The sequence below is a fragment of the Ctenopharyngodon idella genome, chromosome 12, assembly GCF_019924925.1.
Source record: "Ctenopharyngodon idella isolate HZGC_01 chromosome 12, HZGC01, whole genome shotgun sequence".
In the NCBI taxonomy this organism is placed as follows: Eukaryota; Metazoa; Chordata; class Actinopteri; order Cypriniformes; family Xenocyprididae; genus Ctenopharyngodon; species Ctenopharyngodon idella.
The window spans coordinates 20,370,088-20,392,261 of NC_067231.1; the positions used below are offsets into that span (position 1 = coordinate 20,370,088).

The 22,174-nt window shown below is 38.0% G+C and overlaps 2 protein-coding genes across 7 annotated transcripts in view; both read left to right on the plus strand.

The window, feature by feature from the left end:
- The window catches only part of tdrd1 (tudor domain containing 1), a 63,074-nt gene extending 60,686 nt beyond the window's left edge, over positions 1–2,388 (plus strand). For all 6 annotated transcript variants that reach the window (XM_051913827.1, XM_051913828.1, XM_051913829.1 and 3 more), the window contains 4 exons: positions 113–487; positions 718–795; positions 1,237–1,274; positions 2,054–2,388. In XM_051913827.1, coding sequence (XP_051769787.1) covers positions 113–487; positions 718–795; positions 1,237–1,274; positions 2,054–2,113 — 551 coding nt within the window. In that variant the 3' untranslated portion in view covers positions 2,114–2,388. The remainder of the gene's footprint in view (positions 1–112; positions 488–717; positions 796–1,236; positions 1,275–2,053) is intronic.
- A 145-nt stretch (positions 2,389–2,533) lies between these two features.
- Positions 2,534–22,107, plus strand: vwa2 (von Willebrand factor A domain containing 2). The gene is made up of 14 exons (XM_051913834.1): positions 2,534–2,927; positions 6,706–6,767; positions 9,368–9,442; positions 10,208–10,341; positions 11,225–11,334; positions 13,162–13,356; positions 14,261–14,394; positions 14,482–14,611; positions 15,854–15,909; positions 15,995–16,102; positions 17,433–18,011; positions 19,293–19,844; positions 19,926–20,048; positions 21,198–22,107. Exons 2-14 carry the CDS (start codon positions 6,716–6,718, stop codon positions 21,329–21,331), a joined length of 2,382 nt encoding a protein of 793 aa, XP_051769794.1. The 5' UTR covers positions 2,534–2,927; positions 6,706–6,715; the 3' UTR covers positions 21,332–22,107.
- Positions 22,108–22,174: the final 67 nt, after the last annotated feature.

Below are 22,174 nucleotides of genomic sequence, written 5' to 3' on the forward strand. Positions count from 1 at the left end.
AACTCCTGTAGTCTAAGCCCAGCTTAAGTCATAGAACAGATTTACATTTCTTCTTTTAACATTGTCGGGCCATGATTGTGAGCCGGGTTTTTTTTTTTTTTTTTCTGCACAGGTAAAGAGCACTTTCCCACAGTGTGGCCCACTGAAGTTTTGGAACTCTTTGGGATTCAGTTGAGTGGGGGCGTCCTGGCAACACTGCAGAGCTTTGATGGGACCTCCAACCTGCTAACCCTTACCCAGCAGTCAGGTCAAGCTGACAGAGACATTAATTCCATCATCCTTGGAGCTCTGCAGAAAGGACAGAGCAAGGCTAACTCAAAGCTGCCTGCCACTGTCATTGAGAAGAAAAAGGATATAGATCAGAGACGGGCACAAACTGTCAGCTCAAACAAGCCTACAGATCAAACTCCGTCTGCGGACGTTAAGAAACCTGACCTGGAAGTTCAAGCCCTGCCTTTAAGTGCCAGCTACAGGGTTGAGGAACCAGGTGAGGAATTAAATATTGAGCAGAATTCATGTAGGCAAGACTAAGTATTAATGTAGGTGTTTACTGGGCTTGCGCAAGAATTTGTCCAGGATATTTAGCAATGAAATTCTGGTGCACAGGTGCTGTTCCACCTGGTGTTCTCAGCTGTAACTCAAAGGTGTTATTTAAAAGGAGCCTTGTCATCATATCCAGGCAAGCAGTTGTCAAACATTTATTATGTCTGATTTCAGAAAACATGCCCAAGACGACGACGGCTACAGTGGAATGCACTGAGCCACAAGACATTATAAGCTCAAAGGGCAGCAGTGGTGGGTATTATTGGTGTTTTGTTTTTTTGTTTTTTTTAAGATAATATAATAATAATAATAATAATAATAATAATAATAGCTTGAAAAACATCGTAAAAATATAGACATTTGCAGTCAATAAATGCCAATTCACACTGCACCGACAGATGCTGAGACACATTGTTGGGTTTTGTCGGCACTTGCTTTTTTTGGTCGTTGAATGTCTGAGAAGTGACGTATTATAATCTGGTGGTTGTCCATGTTGGTTGGTGTCTGTCAGTGCTGTGTGAATCGGCCTTAACAGTCAGATATTCCGAGTGGTTTAGCCTAGTGCACGGCCAACTGCTGATTTCTGCTTAAGGGGAAACATGTCTGTAGTCTTATAAGCTTTAAAAAACAAATGTACTAATTTAATTTTTTTTTTTTTTTTTTTTTTTTTTTTTTTGCAAAATGTCTTTCTAGCTCCCCAGTCATGCTGCTGTCTTGAGCTGAAACAAAAGGTTGGGAAAGCTGCAGACACAAGTTTACATAGTTTACACCAGTGGTTCTCAAAGTGTGGGGCGCGCCCCCCCCCCGGGAGATCAACAGGAAAATTTTCTTGCAATGGCGTTCAAGTGCATGAATAGTGGTTGGCGCTCTGCCTATATAAAGTGGCACCGAATGCCAATTACTCTGAATCGTTCTTCTTCAGATTCTTGACTTGTCACTGTGTGAACAAGCCCAACATAGAAGTTGCTCGCCAAAGAAAAGCACCGATTCGTTCAGCTGATAGAATCACAAGCTACTATTGTAAACTGCGCGCGCTCTGCTGCTGTACCAGTTCCGGTGAGAAGACGTAACTTACACAAAGCTGAGCTTGTTATATATTCATTCAAGTCATCACTGAAATATTTACCCTTTTTTTTGTTTTGTTTATTTAAATTAAAAAAATTCCGATCTATTATTTTCATTATAGTTTTCAATGATTCAGTGACATTACAAAGTGAGGCTAATGCAGGTGTTTTTTATTGCACGTTTTTCAATTTAAAAAAATCTCAATTTTTAGATTTATTTTTTTATTTTTTTTATTTTTTTTTTAATGAAATGATAATATATTACATATATAATATTTATTTATAAAATAAGTGAGATTCTAAAATAATAGGGGGGCACCAGATTTTTTTTTAAAAGGTTTAAAGGGGGGGCGTGATCAAAAAAGTTTGAGAATCACTGGTTTACACATGCATATGACTCATTATATTTATTTATTTTTTTTATATTGTCTTTTTCCTCCCTTCAGATTGACCATATTGAGAAATTGATTCTGCTTCTCGTCAAACAAGTTGGTGGAACCAAATAGTAGCTCAAGATGTTCAGTATCAAGTAGCTTTTATCTTTACAGAGGTGTGAATATTTTATTTTTGTTTTATTGAACTAATATTGTTTTATTATAACCTATATAATGTTTGTGCTTTTATTTCTTGAGCCAAGAGAGAATGTAACTATTAATCGTGAATAATGCACCACTGCCATTGTTTTCCAGTTCCACATGGTCAGTTTTTTTTGTTTTTCTATGGCCAGTTTTGTTCCTTCAATGTGCCAGTTTGATTAAAAAAGTACTTAAGTTTGATTGAAGCCATTTGTTTTTTTCTTTATAGAGTACCCTGTGTGTGGTGTTATTGGATCTTGCAAACGTTTTAAAGTGGCTTGGTTTGTCTATGTAACTAAACTGCTCACAAAGATTTACTGTCATTTACACCTCTAAACTAGTATGACTGACTGACTGACATCTGTGTCACACAAACGATGTTAGAGACATACAGCCTCAGACACCATTCACTTCACTGTAGGATGCTTTGAACTTGCAAGAAAGATGTACCGGTTTGAAACAACATGAGAATTTTCATTGTGGGGTGAACAATTCCTTACTTATTCCTTATTTACTTAATTCGAGACATATCGGTGACATTTTTTAATAACTTTGTCTCGCGAGCATTTTGGTCTTGGCTTGATAAGAGGTCTGTAGAGTGATTTGAATCGAGGATGAAGTCAGACTCGGTACGGAAGTAGAAGAGCAGAGCACCCTCTCCTGTTCAGCACGACCTGAGCCTCTGAGTTACAGCTCCAGAGAAACTCTGACACTTCAGTACCTGCGCTGAGAACAGAACGGAGAGGTGAGACACTCATTATGAATAGAAACTATCCGACTTTTAACTTGTCTAGCTTTAAATAGAAATGTTTGAAGTTTTCATTGAGCTAAAGTCTGTTATTCCGAAACTTTTAAGCTCAAAATGGTCGGTGCAGCGGCGCTTGAAATATAACCGATTACAAGAGTGTAACTTTAAGATCTTGCACTGTCACGGAGTATTACTGTACTGTAGGTTAATGAATCGTTTTAATAGGGAAGTTAAAATTTTGTTATACACATTGGGGAGTTATTGTAACTGAAATTTAAGATTCATTTTACCTGGATTAAATCGACTTTGTTTACCATAAACAAATCCTAGATTTTTTTTTTGTTTTTTTTTTTTGGTGAAACATTGTGCGACAATGAATGAAAAGTTTGTTGTGAAAATGGACGAATACATTGTGCGACAGTCAGAATACTAAAAAATAAATATGCGGCAGTATACTGACCAATTTTATTACGCTTAATATGAAGTAAATAGATCAAAAGATTAAACGATAGCAGATAATGAAAATAAATCAACTGCAATTATCTGTAATGGCTGCATGCGTGACGTCACTGCACAGGAGGATCTTTCCTTTATTAATGAACTAACGTTAATTATACTTCTAGACGACAAATACAGTTTCTCATAACATATGTAAACAATCTATTTCAATCTAAAAGTCTTAAAATTAAGTTTTCCAGTCAAAATTGATTGTCACAAATGAGTTTTATTGAGTGAGCCTTAAATAAGGACCACCTTAGTAACCCAGCAGGAGGCATTTAAATGCTGTGTCCTTTCATCCTCAGCCTCTCTTCTCATTTACTGTCACTCATCTGATTATAGGAGAGTCCAGTGAGTGCACTAAGCTCAAGTCATTTGCTCCAAGTGCATAGGGATCAAGCAGCTGCATACACCTGTGTCTTGTCCATTAACAAGCATCGCCTTTTAAGCTCCGCAATGTCAAATAAATATATTTAGCATGTTTAAAAATATCATACAACTGTATGAAAGCAGATGTAGTTTCCAACTCGAACAGATAATGATTTGGTTACTATAGTCAAAATTAACAGTACTTGGTTTTTTTTTTTTTTTTTTTTTTTTTTTTTATAAATGATTCATCCGTAACAATCTTTATTACTGTTATTTTTAAAAAAAGTTCTTTAATCAAAATAACTTCCCCTCCCACTTGCAGTGATATCTCTTCTCTGATGATGTGTTCACTGGCGTGAGGGCGGGGCAACCCGTCACTCACATGAGGTCACAGCAATAGCAAACCACAACAATCCAATCAATTCCCAGCGGACAATATCAAGTCCCACCCTATATTTTTTCTTGTTCAAGAAGCTGTTTCACTTGGATATTGGGGGGTTTGCATCTAAAAGATTGGGTTAGGAATTGTTCATAGATAAAGTAGGAAATAATTAAAGTGAAAGCTTAGACCAGTGAGGAATGTATGAAATTGGGAATAAAGAAGAATTAGGAGAGCAGAGCCAATGCTGGGTTGATCTGGCCCTAGACGGCTCCACTTGTTACACAGACCGAGACGGGTTGTTAGTCAAGGTTATCGTATGGCAGGATTGTGAGGTGCTCTTAGAATCCAGATTATTATCAGCCTCAAAGAAGGTTCCCTTAAATGGCACCTGAACAAGTGCTGTCTTCTTCCTGCTGTTCATTCACAGGCAGGAAATGCAGCTTATCAGGGTAAGATTTTATCAGATTCCCTTCAACAGCTATAGTCCGATTTTCTAGTCTCAGAAAGAGTGCTGTGTGCCTGAATTGTCCAAAAGTCTTTTTTTCAGTTTGCTGGATTTGATTCTTCACAGAATAGATTCTATCTTTAAGAATGTCAGGTGGCATTCCTAACGCTTCCTCTCTTGAGTGTGTGCTCTGTGGGTATCTTCAGAAGACCAACCGTGAGTGAGACGATCAAAGAGTGACTTCACGGGTCCGAACTGCCTCAATAGTCACTTCATTTCATTCCAAAACTGATAACAACCCTGCCTTTTAAACTGCTCTTAACACCTGGAACCTGACCAATCAGATACAACAGTGCAGACATAACGCACACACACACATTTCGCTTGTGCTCTTTAAATGTCTTGCAAATGCATTTGAAGAAAAGATTCCACTGAATGCACACCAGTATGATTGTCATCTTGGATGTAGATCTGACCATATAGACTTGAAATACTGTTATCTGCTTTTATCAACCACAAAGACTACATTTGGGAAGGTTTGTAAACTGGAATTAGCCGTAATATGTGTGAGGGTAGGTGTCTTTAAGTGCATGTTATGGATTTGTCTGAGGTATATTTTTACAAATGTAGTCAGTATCATTCAAAAGTTTGAAGTCTGTACAAAGTTTTTGAGAGAAGTTTCTTATGCTCATCAAGGCTGCATTTATTTGCTCAAAAATACTCTTGTGAAATATTATTTAAAATAACTGTTTTCTATTTGAATATATTTTAAAATGTAATTTTAGCCAAGCTGGATTCTCAGTGTCATATACTTCAGTCTTCAGTGTCACATGATCCTTCAGAAATCATTCTGATATGCTGATTTGATGCTCAAGAAACATTTCTTATTATTAAGAATTTTGAATACAGTTGTGCAGTTTAGTATTTTTGTGGAAATCATGATATATTTTTTTAATGAATGGAAAGTTCAAAAGAACAGCATTTATTTAAAAATAGAAATATTTTGTAATTTTATAAATGTCATTACTTTCACTCTTGAACAATTTAATGCATCCTTGCTGAATAATAGTATTTAAATTATTTCTTTCAAACAAAAAAAACAAAACAATGTCATCCTGTGGTTAATGCATAATTCATTTGGAAATGAGTAGATAATTCTAGTAGACTGGACATGAGCCAGTTCTTTAATTTTACAGTGTTGGTTTTGGACGGTTGTTGGTTTGACTTTGATTGCAGAGCAGAACAGGTAGGCGTTGAGATTGAATCCAGTGACTCGTGGCGGTGAATAATTCTCCTGTCTGGTGTAGCCAGCTGGCATTTGTCAACATGTTTAATTTAATAATAAAGTTGGGCTCTGAAAGATGTGAACTTTGACCTCAAGTTCTGGGAATGTGGCACAGGAGTATTTTGTGGCTGCAGGGGGACTTAATCTGAGATGAACAGTATCATGCAGTTTTCTCCACACATGGCTGGGCTCTTCCTCCACTTTTCTTAAAACACAGACGGGTAAATGATTAGCCTGATGTGACGACAGTTTGACTGGCTTAGACTTGAGCTTACCTGCGATCAGGGAACATTGTCTGGGGCCCAATAAAGCCTCCTCATTGGGCCCAGGGGGGAGGTTGCCCACCCATAAAAATTTTGTCATGAATCCCTTGAATTGTAGTGCAGGCCTTGACTGCTGTCAGTCATTTTATGATGCATAAGGGTACAGTCTCTCTTTGTAGACTTCATGCTACCTGAGTCCCTCAGCCATTAGTTTGTTAGGTTTGATCTCAAAATAGCCCTCAGTCAGCCTGGCTCCTTCCCATCCCATGTTCCTAGCTGTCCAACAAGTGTCCCTGAGGGTCAATTAAAATTGCTGTCCCACTAACCTCAAGCCCACCAAATCATGAGTGAAATTCCAAGAAATCTTTCTCTCCCAAATTTGTTTTCACAGATAGTCTCTCTCACAGCTGCTTTTTCTTTGTTAGCATTCTCAAAGCCTTTTTTGGCAGTTACTCAGTAGTTGGCCTCTTCAAAGACATCCTGCAAGACTCTTTCCTCCTTTTTAATCGATTATTGTTTTGTTTACATTTCAGGGCTCAAAAAATGTCCTCTAGAAGCCGGCTGCATCTCCTTCTCATGCTCCTGTTTGGCCAAGGTAAGAGGAAATGACTGAGCACTTGCCAGTCTGAAATACTAAAAAAATTGGTCTTTTAGTTCTTATTTTATTTTATTTATTTTATTTTATTTTTTCATTTCATTTCATTTCATTTGCAAAATGAGATTTTAATATTGTTTGTTGACTTGAATGTAGATGCATAACTCTTCTTTAGAAATGTGTTATTCTTAGTAACTTAAGATGTTTATCTGAAAAGAATAATTCTGAAAAGAATAATTCATTATATTAATTCATAATTCATTATATCCCTCAACTAGGAATTTCAGCCAGATGTTTATTACTCAAAAAGTGCGTTAACTTTTACAGCATTTACCCTGCCAGCAATAGGTTTTTATCAGACTTAGAGATACAAAGCTGTTCATAATATTTACTTTACAGTATTGTTATACTTTATTGGCTGTCCTGCTGAGGCCTCCACTAAATCCCTCTATTTGTTGGAGTGTGAATTGAATTGAGATATCTACCCATGTGTTCCTCAAATATTTTCCCATTACGTTCCTGGACATATGCCATAAATCTAAAGAGGGATTTAGTCCTTCAGACCGCTCAAATCAGGCGATAAAATGTCTCTCGGTTCCACAGCCTGTCAGAGGGGATCACCGCAGGGTTTGAGGGGAGATTCACCCTGACCTAGTACAAGTTGACTTGTTCAGAGCCATACATCACTGATGCTGGTCGTCTATCACATGAAAATAACTGTCTCTGACATCCCCTTTCCAGTATTACCAGTCCTTTCTTCTTTAGATAAGCTTTACATTAACAGTTTGAATCACTGCAGATTAGATCATTTATTGAACCCGTCACAGTGTAATGTGTGTGTGTGTGTGTGTGTATATATATATATATATATATATATATATATATATATCTCGTGTGTGTGTGTGTGTGTGTGTGTGTGTGTAAAAAAAAAAAACTATGGCTATTATTTTTATTTATTTATTTACAAAGGTTCTGAGGTATCATTTTGCTCTTTTGGAATTCTTGTGAGAATTGCAGTGATTTCAGAATGACCCAGATCTGTATTCGTCTCCACCATCTGTGGAATTACACTATTAACATTTTGTGGCTTCATAACCTTTCCCTGAAGCCCCCAGCCCCTCATCTACCCGGGGGGTCCTGCAGGTTTCTTAGGCCGAGGTCTGTTACCATGGCAAGGTGCTGAGAGCAGCCCTCCTCATGATGGCATGAGTGTTAGGAGACAAAAGCACATGATTAAAGTGTGTGATTCTCAAGCGCACTCCACTCCACAGGAGCGTTACGCTGGGACTTCACTGCCCTGGGCTGTTCACATGGCCCCTGCCTCTCAATCAGCGATTGTACGCATGAGAGAGCACGTCGCTCTGAACCCTGCTCATTCGAGCGGGAAACATGGGCCAGGACAGCCTGACCGTTCTCTTCACGTCTAGTGGGCGTTGCTGGAATGCTGATCGTTCTGAATTATAGCGTGTTCCATACGGAGCTGTGTCTTGGGGGCAGGGGTCAGATCAGCTATCTAGGAGCCGTGCTCAAATGACTCATTTGTGTAACCTGTTGTTGACTTTGACAGTGCCTGAGGAAGTGCCTGGGTCAGTATCACCAAACACATGTCCAGGTCACATTTCACCTGAAAATGTTTTTATGACCATTGAGATTTTTTGCATTATGTTGTAGTTGCATTATTTTCAAGACAATTAAGTACATTTTTCCTGGCATATTCATTACTGTCATCCATCCATCCATCCATCCATCCATCCGTCCATCCATCGTATAAATATATATTTTTTTCCTTGCATTACATTTACATGGTTTGGGGGTGGTGCTTTATTGTTTTAAAATACTTGAACAATTTAACAAACTTTAACAATCCTAAAAATGGGTTCTATTTTAAAGGGGAAGAGTTGTTGTAGTAGAGTGTTGTTACCATGCCGTCTTTTTACGTCTGACTGCTTCACAAACGATGGTCAATTCAGTGCTGGATTTGCACAAAAGCTTAAAATCAACTCCACAGCACTAACCATTCAGAAACGTCCAGTTGCATTTGAAAAATTGTAACTTCTTCTTGAGTCTCTCTATCAGTGTCCGACTCCAGTTTGAACAATGTAAGGCTGAACACCGCTACTGACAATCGTCATTTTGGCTGCGTGAGATTCTCCAGCTTTGTTGTTGTTGAGCAACTGAAGTGCAAGCTGTTAAAAGTTCTGCCCTCTTCTGGAAAGGGGGCCGGGAGCAGCAGCTAATTTGCATTTAAAGGGACACACACAAAAACATCTTGTTTTTGCTCACACCCAAATAGGGGCAAATTTGACAAGCTATAATAAATGATCTGTGGGGTATTTTGAGCCGAAACTTCACAGACACATTCTGGGGACACCAGAGACTTATATTACATCTTGTAAAAGGGACATTTATAGGTCCCCTTTAAAGTATATCTAATTTCTTTTGATTTTTGGGTGATTCTTGACATGTTTTATTAGTTTACAAGCTTTTCATTTTTTAAATGTTCTTTTTTTTTCTTTAACTATTTTTGAAATAAAAATGTAAAAAAATTGTTTCTGTCTAATACCTATTAACTACTAACTACAGTATCTCTTTCTTTATAGTTTGGTCCATTTTCTCTGTGCAGGAAATGCAAACAGATCTTGAAACCATTATGAAAATCAACGCTGCTGGAGAAAGTGAGTGTTGATTTTTTTTTCTTTCTCAGCCAGAAAACCAGGTGACAACTTCTCAAACATTTACAAAGCAGCACTTTAGTGCAGAGGAATAACACTGTATTTATAGAAAAGAAGAATTCATGCTTGTATAAAGAACCACTGATCTAATGCCAATGTGTGTCCATATAAATGTGAGAAAGAGTCAAAAACTAGTGTTTTCTTTTACTTTAGTTTCATATTAAAAGTGTGAAAGAATGAATCCACATAGACACAGAAAGCATGTGAGAGTTTTTGCTTAGCTGTGTATTTACTAGTTTGGGGCCAAAATACCCCAGAAGTTAGCTAAATCCTGTCTTTAGAAATTATAAGTAGCATAAAAACAATAAATGTCTATGCTATGTCTACATTTGTATAGCTAGGTAAATGTGTTTGTGTGCTGGTGCAGACAGCGGCATGCCGTCTCTGTCTAATCACCTTCTTTATGACAGGCAGCGGGTTCCAACATGACAGATACATGGATTATAATTTAGCCGGTTGACTAGCACAAACTTGCTGTAATGTGTTTGTGAGTATTTATCTCTGCTAGAACATGCCACAGGTGACCTCTGAGCTCCTTAAATGTGTCAAATATAGGCCAGTGTTTATGTGAACATGTAAGTGTTGCTGTTTTGCATCACTGCTGTGGTATTTTAGTTTGCCATTGGATTAATCAGTCTTGACTTTAATTGAGTAGCTAAAGATGGAATTCAGATGGTAAGGTTTGTGTTTTCTTCTGTGTGTGGTCAGTGATGCAGTGCTCTGCAGCGATGGATGTTCTCTTTGTGATGGACAGCTCCTACAGTGTTGGGAAAGGAGGATTCGAACGATCCCGGCACTACATGTTGAAGCTGTGTGAGGCTCTCGATGTCAGCCCAGGCAAGGTCAGATTGCATAAAAACAATGTCAGATTAAAGAAAAAGTTCAACCAAAAGTAGGCTAAAGTGTCGTTTCAATCCATTATGCTGTAATGAAAGTTTATTGTGATCAGGGGTATTCAAGGATAAAAACAACACAATGATGACAAAATCAGTGAATAATGACTAATTATAGTGAATAGTTGGTCTGTTTTTATTAAGATATCATTAGACTTCAGAAGACATGAAGTAATATAGCATATAAGTTATATTTATATTTAAATTTATGGTGCTTATGCTGTTTATCATACCTTTTGGAATATGACAGCCACTGATCGCTACAAAAAAAATAGCATCATACAGGATTGGAAAGACATGATATGGAAGCTTGTTTCCAAAATGGAATAAAAAGAAATAAAAAAAGTAACTTTTTATCTCACAATTCTGACTTTTTTCCCTCACAGTTGTGAGTTTATCTCACAGTTTTGAGAGAAAAAGTCATAATTGTGGGAATTAAACTCGCAGTTTTGAGAAAAAAGTCAGATTTGCGCAGTTTATATTTTTCAGAAATGCAAGTTTTAAACTTGTAATTGTGAGAAAAGTCAATGGTCAGCTGACTTATTTCTCAAAAAAATGTTTTATATGAGATATAAACTTGCAATTGCGAGTTATAAAGTCAGAATTGTGAGATATAAACTTTCATTTGCAAGAAGAAAAGTCAGAATTGCAACTTCTGACTTCCAGCGGAAACAAGCTTCCATAATATTAGGGTGATAATGACAGAATTTCATTATTAGGTGAACTATTCTTTTAATTCTTGCATGCCGTTTATTAAATTCTGGCATCATTATGTTGAATAATTATGTTGGTTTCTCTTCATGTTTTTAACTGCGTTCTCTGTTTTGGGCAGGTGAAAGTTGGCGTGGTTCAGTTTGGTTCCACACCCAAACTGGAAATCAGTCTAGACTCCTACAAGGGCAAGGAGGAGCTGAAGAAAAAGATGAAGAAAATCCACTATAGGTACAGAGATTAGTGTTATTGTGAGTCTATCAGGGCTTCCTGTGGAGGATGAGAAATATCTCACTCCATTTTATATCTTTGAGACTTTGTTGACACAGACACAGACATGGGGACTTGAGTTTACATTACACTCTCAACATGTGTGTGCATGTGTGTCTGAGTGCACTGTGTCGTGATGGATGACTTGATGAGGTTGAATTAATGGTTTTTGTGGTGAAGGGTGTGCAGGGTTCTGTAATGACTAGTAGCTGAATTACACTTTGAGCACACAGCTGGCCTAAACCTCATCACCCAGTCAGGACATACCACATCTCCCTCGACAAGCTGTGAAATTACCGTTTCAGATTGCCACTCCATGAAAATATCACCACTTGTCTGTCTAGCTGAGCAACTGTGAGAAAAGATGATGGAGAAAAGCCCAGCTGTGCACATGCTTGTGTCTCCACTGGCAGTAGTCAATATCCCCTGTAGGATGAGGAGATCATGTATTTCAGCACTGCATAAAGGAGCATTGTCAGTAGTTGACAGTGAAAAATATAGCTGTTATACCGTAGTTTAAAAAGTTACTCATGAAACTGGATTTGGTATTTCCTTTTATATTATCAGTATTACAGTTTAAGACAATTTCTGACAAACAATTCCGTATAAGGTCACTTTAATTGGTGACCTTGAAGTAGTACATTCTACAATCTTATATGTTTCTTCATTTTTCTATGGTTTACATTTTCCATTAATCTTAAAGGGATAGTTCACCGAAAAATTAAAATTATCCCATGATTTACTCACCCTCAAGCCATCCTACAGTAGGTGGATATGACAATCTTCTTTCAGACGAACACAGTCGAAGTTATATTAAAAAATATCCTGCCTCTTCCAAGCTTTATAATGGTAGTGAATGTGGCTCAAGACTTTGAAGCCCAAAAAAGTGCATCCATCATAAAAGTAATCCATATGGCTTCAGGGGGTTAATAAAGGCCTTCTAAAGCGAAGCGATGGGTTTTTGTAAGAAAAGTATCCATATTTAAAACTTTAAAACTTCGATTATGTTCGTCTGAAAGAAGATTGTCATATCCACCTACTGTAGGATGGCTTGAGGGTGAGTAAATCATGGGATAATTTTAATTTTTTGGTGAACTATCCCTTTAATACCATAAAACCCTTTAAACATCTTTAAATTAGATTTTGAACCCTTAATTTTCAGTGTACTGCTCCAGACTTTTGGACCCCCATTCTATGTCAGAAAAAAACATGATATTGTCATTATTATGTTGTGATTTGGTTGCAATTTCTACATCCATTTCTTAATCGAATGGCCAGTTAACCGTTAACTCCAATTTATGTATCAAGTGTTAATTTATGAAGTACAGAGAATGTACAGCGTAAACACTGGACAAAAGGCAAGCAGAGTTTGAATCAACCCAAATATAAAGATGCAGCCTGTGTGAACCTGAGAGTGCTGTAATTGGTTTAGGTTTCATCATGCGGGGTGCTTTGAACTGACACAGTGAACTGAAGGGAACTAAAGGCTTCTGTGTTATCCTAAGACTTCTGAGGGGCTGCTATAGTTAAATTAATGAGATTAGAGCAGAGGCAATCAAAGAACTCACTGCCAGACTGTCATGTTCATTGTGCAGTGTGAAGTTGACTGTGCTGCTGTGGGTATCTGATTTACTGTTCTCCACAGAGGAGGTGTGACAAGCCACAAAGCTCAGTAATAAAGACTGGAATATCATGTCACAGTAGTTGATTTTGATATAGTAATCTCTTAGTTTTATGCCTTAAAAAGGCAAAATGTTTAAAGTAAGTCTGTCTCTTTCTCTCATTCAGAGGTGGAAGTACACAGACAGGTCTGGCTCTGAAGTTCGTTCTGAGGAAGGGGTTTTCCGGCGGACGCAATTCCACAGTGCCACGCGTCGTCATCCTCTTATCTGACGGAAAGTCCCAGGGGGCAGTGCAGCTGGCTGCCTCGGAGCTCAAGCTTTCTGGAGTGGCTCTGTTTGCTGTGGGGATCCGTTACCCCAGGTAACAAACAACATTTCCACTGACTTCAATCATGGAATAAAACCTTCACATCTCTAATTACCCACTTCAACAAAACCTGTCAAGAACACAAATGTTTGTAAATATATATATATATATATATATATATATATATATATATGAAATTACAAAAAAAAGGTAAAACCATGTTATTTTTCTGTGCTTTTTAGTTAGTGATTGTCTTGAAACATTTTGCAGGGACAGGTGCAGTCATATTATAAATGTTTTCAGCTCTATTAGTCAGTGAACTGATGTGCTGACAGCTCTCAGACACAGTAGTGCCACATTAACAGGTGTGTTATTGCACACTAAAAGGCTGCTGACAGTCTGGATGTGTGTTGTTTCTGTTGGTTAGGCTGCAGATAGCGTAATTCCTGTCCTCTCTCTTTACTTCGAGGCTTTATGGCAGTTTCCCAACAGGTGCAGGAGGAAGAGAGAAACTCAGTGGATAAACTCACCTTAATGGCCATATCTAACAGCTGGGAGTCTATCAGTGTTGTTTTTGGGTGGATTACAGTGACATTTGGATAAATGAAACCCCTCAGAGCTCTTGCAGCACCATATGCTCTGACAGCTCAAAATGTATCGGCAGAATTTTAATGCACCATATGTGTAATATAAATCTGACTATATATAATATAAAATGACTGCATGACCTACACTTTCCAAAACATTTTACAAACTTTTGAACAGCAGTGGATCAGGTTTTTTGTTGTTGTTGTTGTTGTTTTTAAATATATAATGTATAATAAATGTCCCTACTGCCTGGCATATATCATTAAACAAGATATGGCCCATTATAACCAGTCAGAAAAGTTAGCCAAGACAAATGCGTTTTTTTGTATAGTGTTTTACAGAAAATCATGCCTTGTCTTTCTCTTGTAAGGTGGGAAGAGCTCCGTGAATTGGCAAGCAGCCCATCGGATACACATGTGTTCTTCGCTGAGCACTTCAGTGATGCTGTAAACGGATTATTCACCACCCTCACCACCTCCTCCTTCTGCACTGCAGTACCTTTAGGTAAAAAAACTCATCTGTGACTCAATCAACAGCGCCATTTGTGTTTATGAACAGTGAGTGACGTTTCCTGCACTGTGATATCTGCAGGGTGTAAGGTGGAGTCTTACCCGTGTGTGCAGAAAACCCTGGAGACGGTAAAAGAGCTTCAGGGAAACTTCATGTGCTGGAAAGGGTCCAAGGGATATTCACCATACACATCCCTCTGCCCTCACTACAGGTAAATGACATGAATTGAAGAAAATGCATGGGTCTTGAGATGCTTGTGACCTGCATTCCATGAGAAGCTGAAAACCATCTGTCTGGCACATAACTATGAAGAATGACCAGTCAAAATGACCGTAATGTATATTGACTCTCTTTCTCACCATTATACACCAGCATGGATCATTAGTCACAGAGATGCCTCAGGTCTGAGATTGTTTGTATTGTATCACATTGTGTGTGTTTTTGTTCTTCTAAAGTGTCGCAGGCTCATATTAAGGTTTCATGGCCTGAGGTGAAACATAAAGGAGATCAATAACAGAAATGGATGGAGTGAAACTGGTTTCACATTGTCTTACAGAAACCTTGACCAAAACAATAATACAGCATTTTTATTGTTATTATGATCATTTAAAGGATTAGTTCACTTCAAAATGAAATTACCCCATGATTTACTCATCCTCAAGCCATCCTAGGTGTATATCACTTTCTTCTTTCTGATGAACACAATCGGAGTTATATTAATAAATATCCTGACGCATCCAAGATTTAGAATGGCAGTGAATGGGACCAACGAGTATGAAGCTCAAGAAAGTGCATCCATCGATCATAAACATACTCCACACGGCTCCGGGGGGTTAATAAAGGCCTTCTGAAGTGAAGTGATGCATTTGTGTAAGAAAAATATCCATATTTAACAAGTTATAAAGTAAAATATCTAGCTCCCGCCAGACCGCCTTCCGTATTCAACTTACTAAGAAAGTGTAAGACCTCTCGCAGTTCAAAACGCTTATGCTACATTCTACGCCTTCTGTATTCAACTTACGAAACAAGCGTAACTGACGTGACGTCAAGCTAGTTATTTTACTTTATAACGTGTTAAATATGGCTATTTTTCTTACACAAATGCATCGCTTCACTTCAGAAGGCCTTTATTAACCCCCGGAGCCGTGTGGAGTACGTTTATGATGGATGGATGCACTTTTTTGAGTTTCAGACAGGTGGTTTCCATGCCATTATAAAGCTTAGGAGCGTCAGGGTGTTTATTAATATAACTACGATTTTATTTGTCTTCAAGAAGAAAGTCATATACACCTAGGATGGCTTGAGGGTGAGTAAATCATGGGGTAACTATAATTTAAAGTGAACAAATCCTTTAAGTGGCAATTATTATTATTATTAATTTTGAGGTTTAATGGCTTGAGGTGAGACATGAAGGAGTTCAGAAATGTGAAACTGGATTCACATTGTTTTACAGGTATAACAAAGTTTACAGGCAGCACCCTGTTGTCTGTCACAGAACTATCTGTCCAGGTAAGACCTAAGAATCAGAATAATGAATATTTAATTCAATAATCATCAAAATTTGATTAATAGAAATTATTCCCCCTCACTTCAGACCCCTGTGACTCTCAGCCCTGTCAGAACGGGGGGACGTGTATATCTGAGGGACTGGAGAAATACCGCTGCGAGTGTCCCACAGGCTACGGCAGTGACCCCAATTGTGGTGAGTTCACATTCATGTGTCTCTCTTCCCACACTCCTCGGCATCTAATGAGCTGTCCCTGTCTCACATTCACTGCGAGCTGTGTGGGTTTGTTTTGGTGGCTTTGGTTAGATTGTATGCGTGTGTGGGAGCTGTCACGAACAGCTCGTGGTTTCACGTTACAGTGGGGGTCAGCTTTCTGGGCAGGGTCATGGTTGACTGAAATATACCTCAGAGGTCTTATGTCCTTCAGATGAAAGGGACACTCTAATTATGAGCTAATATCACTCTGTTTCCATCTACAAATGCTTCCAAAGTCAGAAAACTTGTTGCAAATGTGTTGCCTTGTGCTGTGAAATGCAACCACCAAATTCATTTCTTAAAAAAATGGTTGGCATTATTGATATACATACAATATTGCCAAAGCACAATATACACAACAACAGCAGTGACAAATAAATAAATAAATAACAAATAAATAAATATTTATTTATTATATATTTTTATTGCCAAAGCATCAGTATACACAACAAAATTAGTGACTAAATGATTAATAATAAATATTAAAATAATAATAAATATCATTGTAACAATTAATAATAATTATTATTTTTATTTTTATTAATATTATTATTGTTTTACAAAATATTAAAAATAAAAATGCATTTAAAAAATGATATCTTAAAGCCATTTTTTGGATTATCAGCATTACGTGTGGTCGCTATTGCAGGCCAACAGCTGTAAAATGGCCAACTAGATTTGTTTTGTTTTTATATACTATACCGTAATAATAGTACTATATTTAAAATAATGGCACAGCAGTCTCCAAAAACAATTAAACATTAGCAAAAACATTAAAGAAATTAATGTGGAATGTGTGTAGTTATTTCTGACCACACAAATATACATGGATTTTCTAGAATGGGGCTGGTAGTTTCCTAAATGAGATCCAGAGAAGCTGTCATCAGTCTCCAAGAGCTCCATTGTAACACTGACATAGAATCCTCCAGCCAATCAGAACATGATGACACACATAACCTCCTGCTGTCAGTCATTGTGAATGACATCACAGGCAGGGGTTAGATCTGTGACCCCATTTACCTGCAGAGTGAGAGATGGATCTTTTGTTTGTTTATGCACTTCATAAATGCATTTTTGCATGTGTTAATGGGTAAAAGAGAGTAGAAAGCCCCTACACCCTCTCCTTCTCAAACAATGTTATGGCTCACATGAGCCTAACTAAAGTCTAAAATAAACACAAGATAATGCAGAATGGTATGTTAAGCATGTTCTTTAAATCTGAGAATGGAATCCAAATGTACGTCAATCAAACTGTATCCTCTTTTTCCAGCTCCCATTCTGAGTTTCGACTGCTCTGTGGATGTGCTCTTCCTGGTTGAGGGCTCCTCTGCTCTTACTCTAGAGGGTTTCTTGCGCTTCAAGTCCTTCCTGAAGCGTTTCATGCAGGCTGTACTGAGCTCTGACACCCCTGTAAAGATGGGGTTGGCCCAGTATGGCAATGACGTGAAAATCGAGGCCAAAATTGGGGAGCACAGAGACCCGGCGAAGCTGATCCAGGCTGTTGAGCGTCTGCAGTATCGTGGTGGGCAGGCCAAGGCTGGAAACGCCCTTCGCTACATCACACGCAATGGCTTCCAGAGCACACCCGTGTTTGCCGACGTTCAGGACGACCTGCCGCGAGTGGTAGTGCTGCTCACAGGGACGCCCTCGGCGGACCCTGTGGTGGAGCCGGCGAAGTACGCACGGGACAGGGAGATCTTCATCATCGGTGTAGCGCCAGAAGGGATGAGGGCTGAAATAAACAACATAACAGGAAACCCCCAGCGCACCATCACATACCAGTCACCTGACAGATTGAGCGCTAAGATCCCAGAACTAAGAGCCAAAATTTGCAGTGTCGACAACCAGGGTAGAGATCTGAACCTTTGTTCATTCTCTGATTTTTTGCCTAAATCTGATTTACATAGATTGTTGTACCTCAAGGAATAGTTCACCCATCATTTTTTAATGAATCACTCACTCTGGAGTCAGTCAATATTTCCTTTCTTTAGTGAGGATGTGTTATGTTTTCCATCTAATGTATGGACCCTTTTCACAGACTGTGATGACATGTTTCCACAATTATGAAAAATATATGTTAACAAAGCATTTTTTTTAATTTCCTCAACACTAATGAAGATGAAAATGTGCATCATCATGATAATTCATCAATTTAATCAAAACATACTCCTGACAATAATGAAGAGACAAAGATATCTCCTATACAAGATATTAACAATACACTTTCAGAGTTTTAAATCTAGAAAGAATATGATTGTTTATAATTCAATAATTATCAGTAATGTCTGGGATTGACTTGCTTGAGAACACAAAATTTCTTGGGGAACGCAAAGGTTTTGTGAGTGAAAGCAATAGTTTTGTGAGGGAATGCTAAGTTTCTTAGGGAATGCAAAACTATTGTGAAACGTAATAATAATAATTGTGAGCGAAGGCAAGTTTTTGAGAGGGAATGCAAAGGTTTTGCTATCGAAAACGTTTATCGGGGGAACAAAAAGTTTGCGTGCGAAGGTTTTGCCAGGGAATGCCAAAGCTTTGTGAGTGAACATTTTTTTCAGGGGAATGCAAAACTTTTGTGAAACTTAATACAAATTTTGAGCAAAGGAAAAAGTTTTGTGAGGGAATGCCAAGAATTTGCAAGTGGACACGCAACACGTGAGTGTAAAGAAAACTTTTGCAAGCAAACGCAAAGTTTCTTGGAGGAACGCAAAGGTTTTGCAGGCACAAACACTGTGTCTCAGGGAAACGGAACAACTTTTGAGAGAAAAACCAAAATATTTATTTAATTTCTCATGTTTTTTTTTCCATTACCATGTCATTTCTGTTACAACTTGCGTTACAATAGCAAACCACTGATCCAACGATCCAATCAAATCCCGATGGACAAAATGAAGTCCCGCCCTACATTTATTCTTGTTGGAGAAGCCGATTCACTCAGATATACGTCATAAGAATCTCAAGTTCTGTTACGTGCCGACTTTTGAAAATGCTCTATTCATAGCAACGCACTAAAATATGACAATGAATATCTAAAGCAGCGTTTCCAAAACACATTTTTTGGGGGGTGAACTATTCCTTTCAGTTTGGTTATGTTTTTTTAACTGTATTACTAAAGCCTTTTTGTCTTTGTTAGGATGTCTGGGTCAAGCTTTGGACCTTGTTTTTGTGCTGGACGCCTCCAGTGGTGTAGGCAAGGACAATTTCGTCCACTTTCAAGACTTTGTTCGGAGCACCTCAGTGCAGTTTGACATCAATCGAGATGTGGCTCAGGTGGGACTGGTGGTTTATGGGAGGCGGCCCGTCACGGTCTTTGACCTGGACAAGTATGACTCGGGCTCTGCTGTGCTGAGGGCAGTGAGAGACGCTGCTTATCTGGGTGGGAAGGCCTCTACAGGTTCAGCACTGCTCCATGTGCTCTCCCAAAGCCTGACAGCGGGGAAAGGAGCACGACCTGGAGTCAACAAGGCCGTGGTGGTGCTCACTAATGGGATTGGTGCAGAGGATGCAGCGGTGCCCGCCCAGAAGATCCGTGATAGCGGAGTGTCAGTGTTTGTGATCGGAATCGGGGACATACAGCAAGAGGTTCTCTTCCGCATCGCCGGCTCTGAGGATCACATGATCTCTGTACCTTCATATGATGACTTGAAATACTCTGAAGATGTGCTGGTACAGATGGTGTGTGCAGGTAAGCCAGCACAAATAAAATGTTAAAAACATTTTTTCATCTATTATGTATTTATATTCTACTGTTGCTTGCTTTCTACAGACGTGAAGAAACCTGTTAACCTGTGCAGTCCCAACCCCTGTATGAACGATGGCATCTGTGTGCTACTCAACGGCAGCTACCGCTGTGAATGCCGCGGGTGGAAGGGTCCACACTGCGAAACACGTCAGTAACAGTAACTACTAATTAGTCTTTGTACTACTAATGGATATTCTTGTTTTCCTGTATATGGGAAGTTGACAAGTATGTAGGGTTTTTTCACCGTTTTTAGTGGAAGCTGAATTTTCAGCATCATTACTCCAGTTTCAGTGTCACATGATCCTTCAGAAATCATTCTAATATGCGGATTCGGTGCTCAAGAAACATTTCTTATTATTAGCAATGTTGAAAACAGTTTTGCTGCTTAATATTTTTGTGGAAACCATGATACATTATAAAATTCAAATAGATTTTTTTTTTTTTTTTTACATTTTACATTTAATTAATCTTTGCTGAATAAAACTGTTTTTTCCTTTTTTTTTTTTTTTTTTTTTTATGTTTTAAAAATTGAGATTTATACATCATGAAAATAAGCTTTCCATTGATAAATAAATAAGCTTTCCATTGATGTATGGTTTGTTAGGGTAGGACAATATTTGAGATACAACTTTTTGAAAATCTGGAATCTGAGGGTACAAAAAAAATCAAAATATTGAGAAAATCGCCTTTAAATTTGTCCTTAGCAATGCATATCCACTAACAAAAATACATTTTTGATATATTTACGGTAGGAAATTTACAAAATATCTTCATGGAACATGATCTTTACTTACTATCCTAATGATTTTTGGCATTAAAGAAAAATCGATAATTTTGACCCATACAATGTATTGTTGGCTATTGCTACAAATATACCCGTGCGACTTGTGACTGCTTTTGTGGTCCAGGGTCACATATTGTTAGATTCATGTTTAAGATAAACAAAAACATTGGGGTACGAAAAATAAACTTGAATTAAGATGCAGAATATGAAAACAAGTCAAATATTAACATGCTTTTCTCTTGGAAGGTTTGCTTTGTAAGGAAGCTTGTATATTCTAAAATATGATAAAAAAAATGGGATTAAGATCATTTTTTGCAATGCAAATCTTGGTTGTTTAACCCATCTTATAACAAATTAAAATATCCTCACACATCGGCTTATGTTTCTCAATATGTTTTGTTCATTTTTCTGTGCCTGCTGGATGGGTCATAATTTTGGTGTTTTCAGAATGGACAGTTAGCAGGGTATATTTAGGTTTTTTGATTTATGAAATTTGTGAACTTGTTTTTCAGGAAGCAGAGAGCAGCCATCTAGAGGAGATCTCCCTAAACCTGCAGGCCTGAGGCGCCGTCAGCACAAGAGTGAAAAAGAGCTGCTGCAGAGCTACAGGGAGCACCGCAGGAGACACGCCTCCCGCATGAGTTAGAATTCTACAATTCACTCTGGTGGTGAACACACAGTCCAGACGACACTCCAATGCATCTATTTCATGAATTTTGTAAATGCGTTTACTGCCTTAAATGAGGATTTTTTTTAATTTTTTTATTAATAGTCAATCTTAACTCTTTCCCTGCCGTTGACAGAATTTTCCGGCAAGCCATGTTTTCACTGTTATACGGTAGGGGGCGCTATTACACATCTTCTGAAAGAGTACAGAATCTCCAGATCAAAACTCAGGCAAAAAAAAAAGAAGCAGAAACAAGCAATAAAACCACTGCTTATGCACGTTGTACAAAAATGCGATTTTCTCTCATGTTGCTTTTTTTTATGAAACTTACCCACATTCAAGTGTTGATAAAAAAAAAAAAGAATGCATGAAGCTAGAATAAAATGTTTTTGTTTTTTTTTTGGTTATTTTTTTAGAAAGCAGAGGCTCTGTTCTTTCTTTTGATATATTGCATGTTCAGATATTCATACAACAAAGTATTTTGGGGGACCATGGGGGGCAACTTTTTCAAAAAATGCTGGCAGGGAAAGAGTTAAGGGGTTTTAATGCTGTTTGTATTGTTTATTCAGCACTGAAGACCCTTTATGAACATGTTTTCTGTCTGAGATTTGGACTTGCTTGTGATCTGTCATACTGAAAAATCCTTGTGTAACAGAAAGCCTCATGTTAGAGGCTTATGATTTTGATCATATTTATTTTTTTATCAGCTACAGTCATGCATTTGTCTATTGTAAAGCTATTAAATTTTTTTTTTCCATAACTTTGTCTAACTCAAATACTTTCTACTTACTGGGGAAAAATGCAGTTCTGCAATTTCAAAGC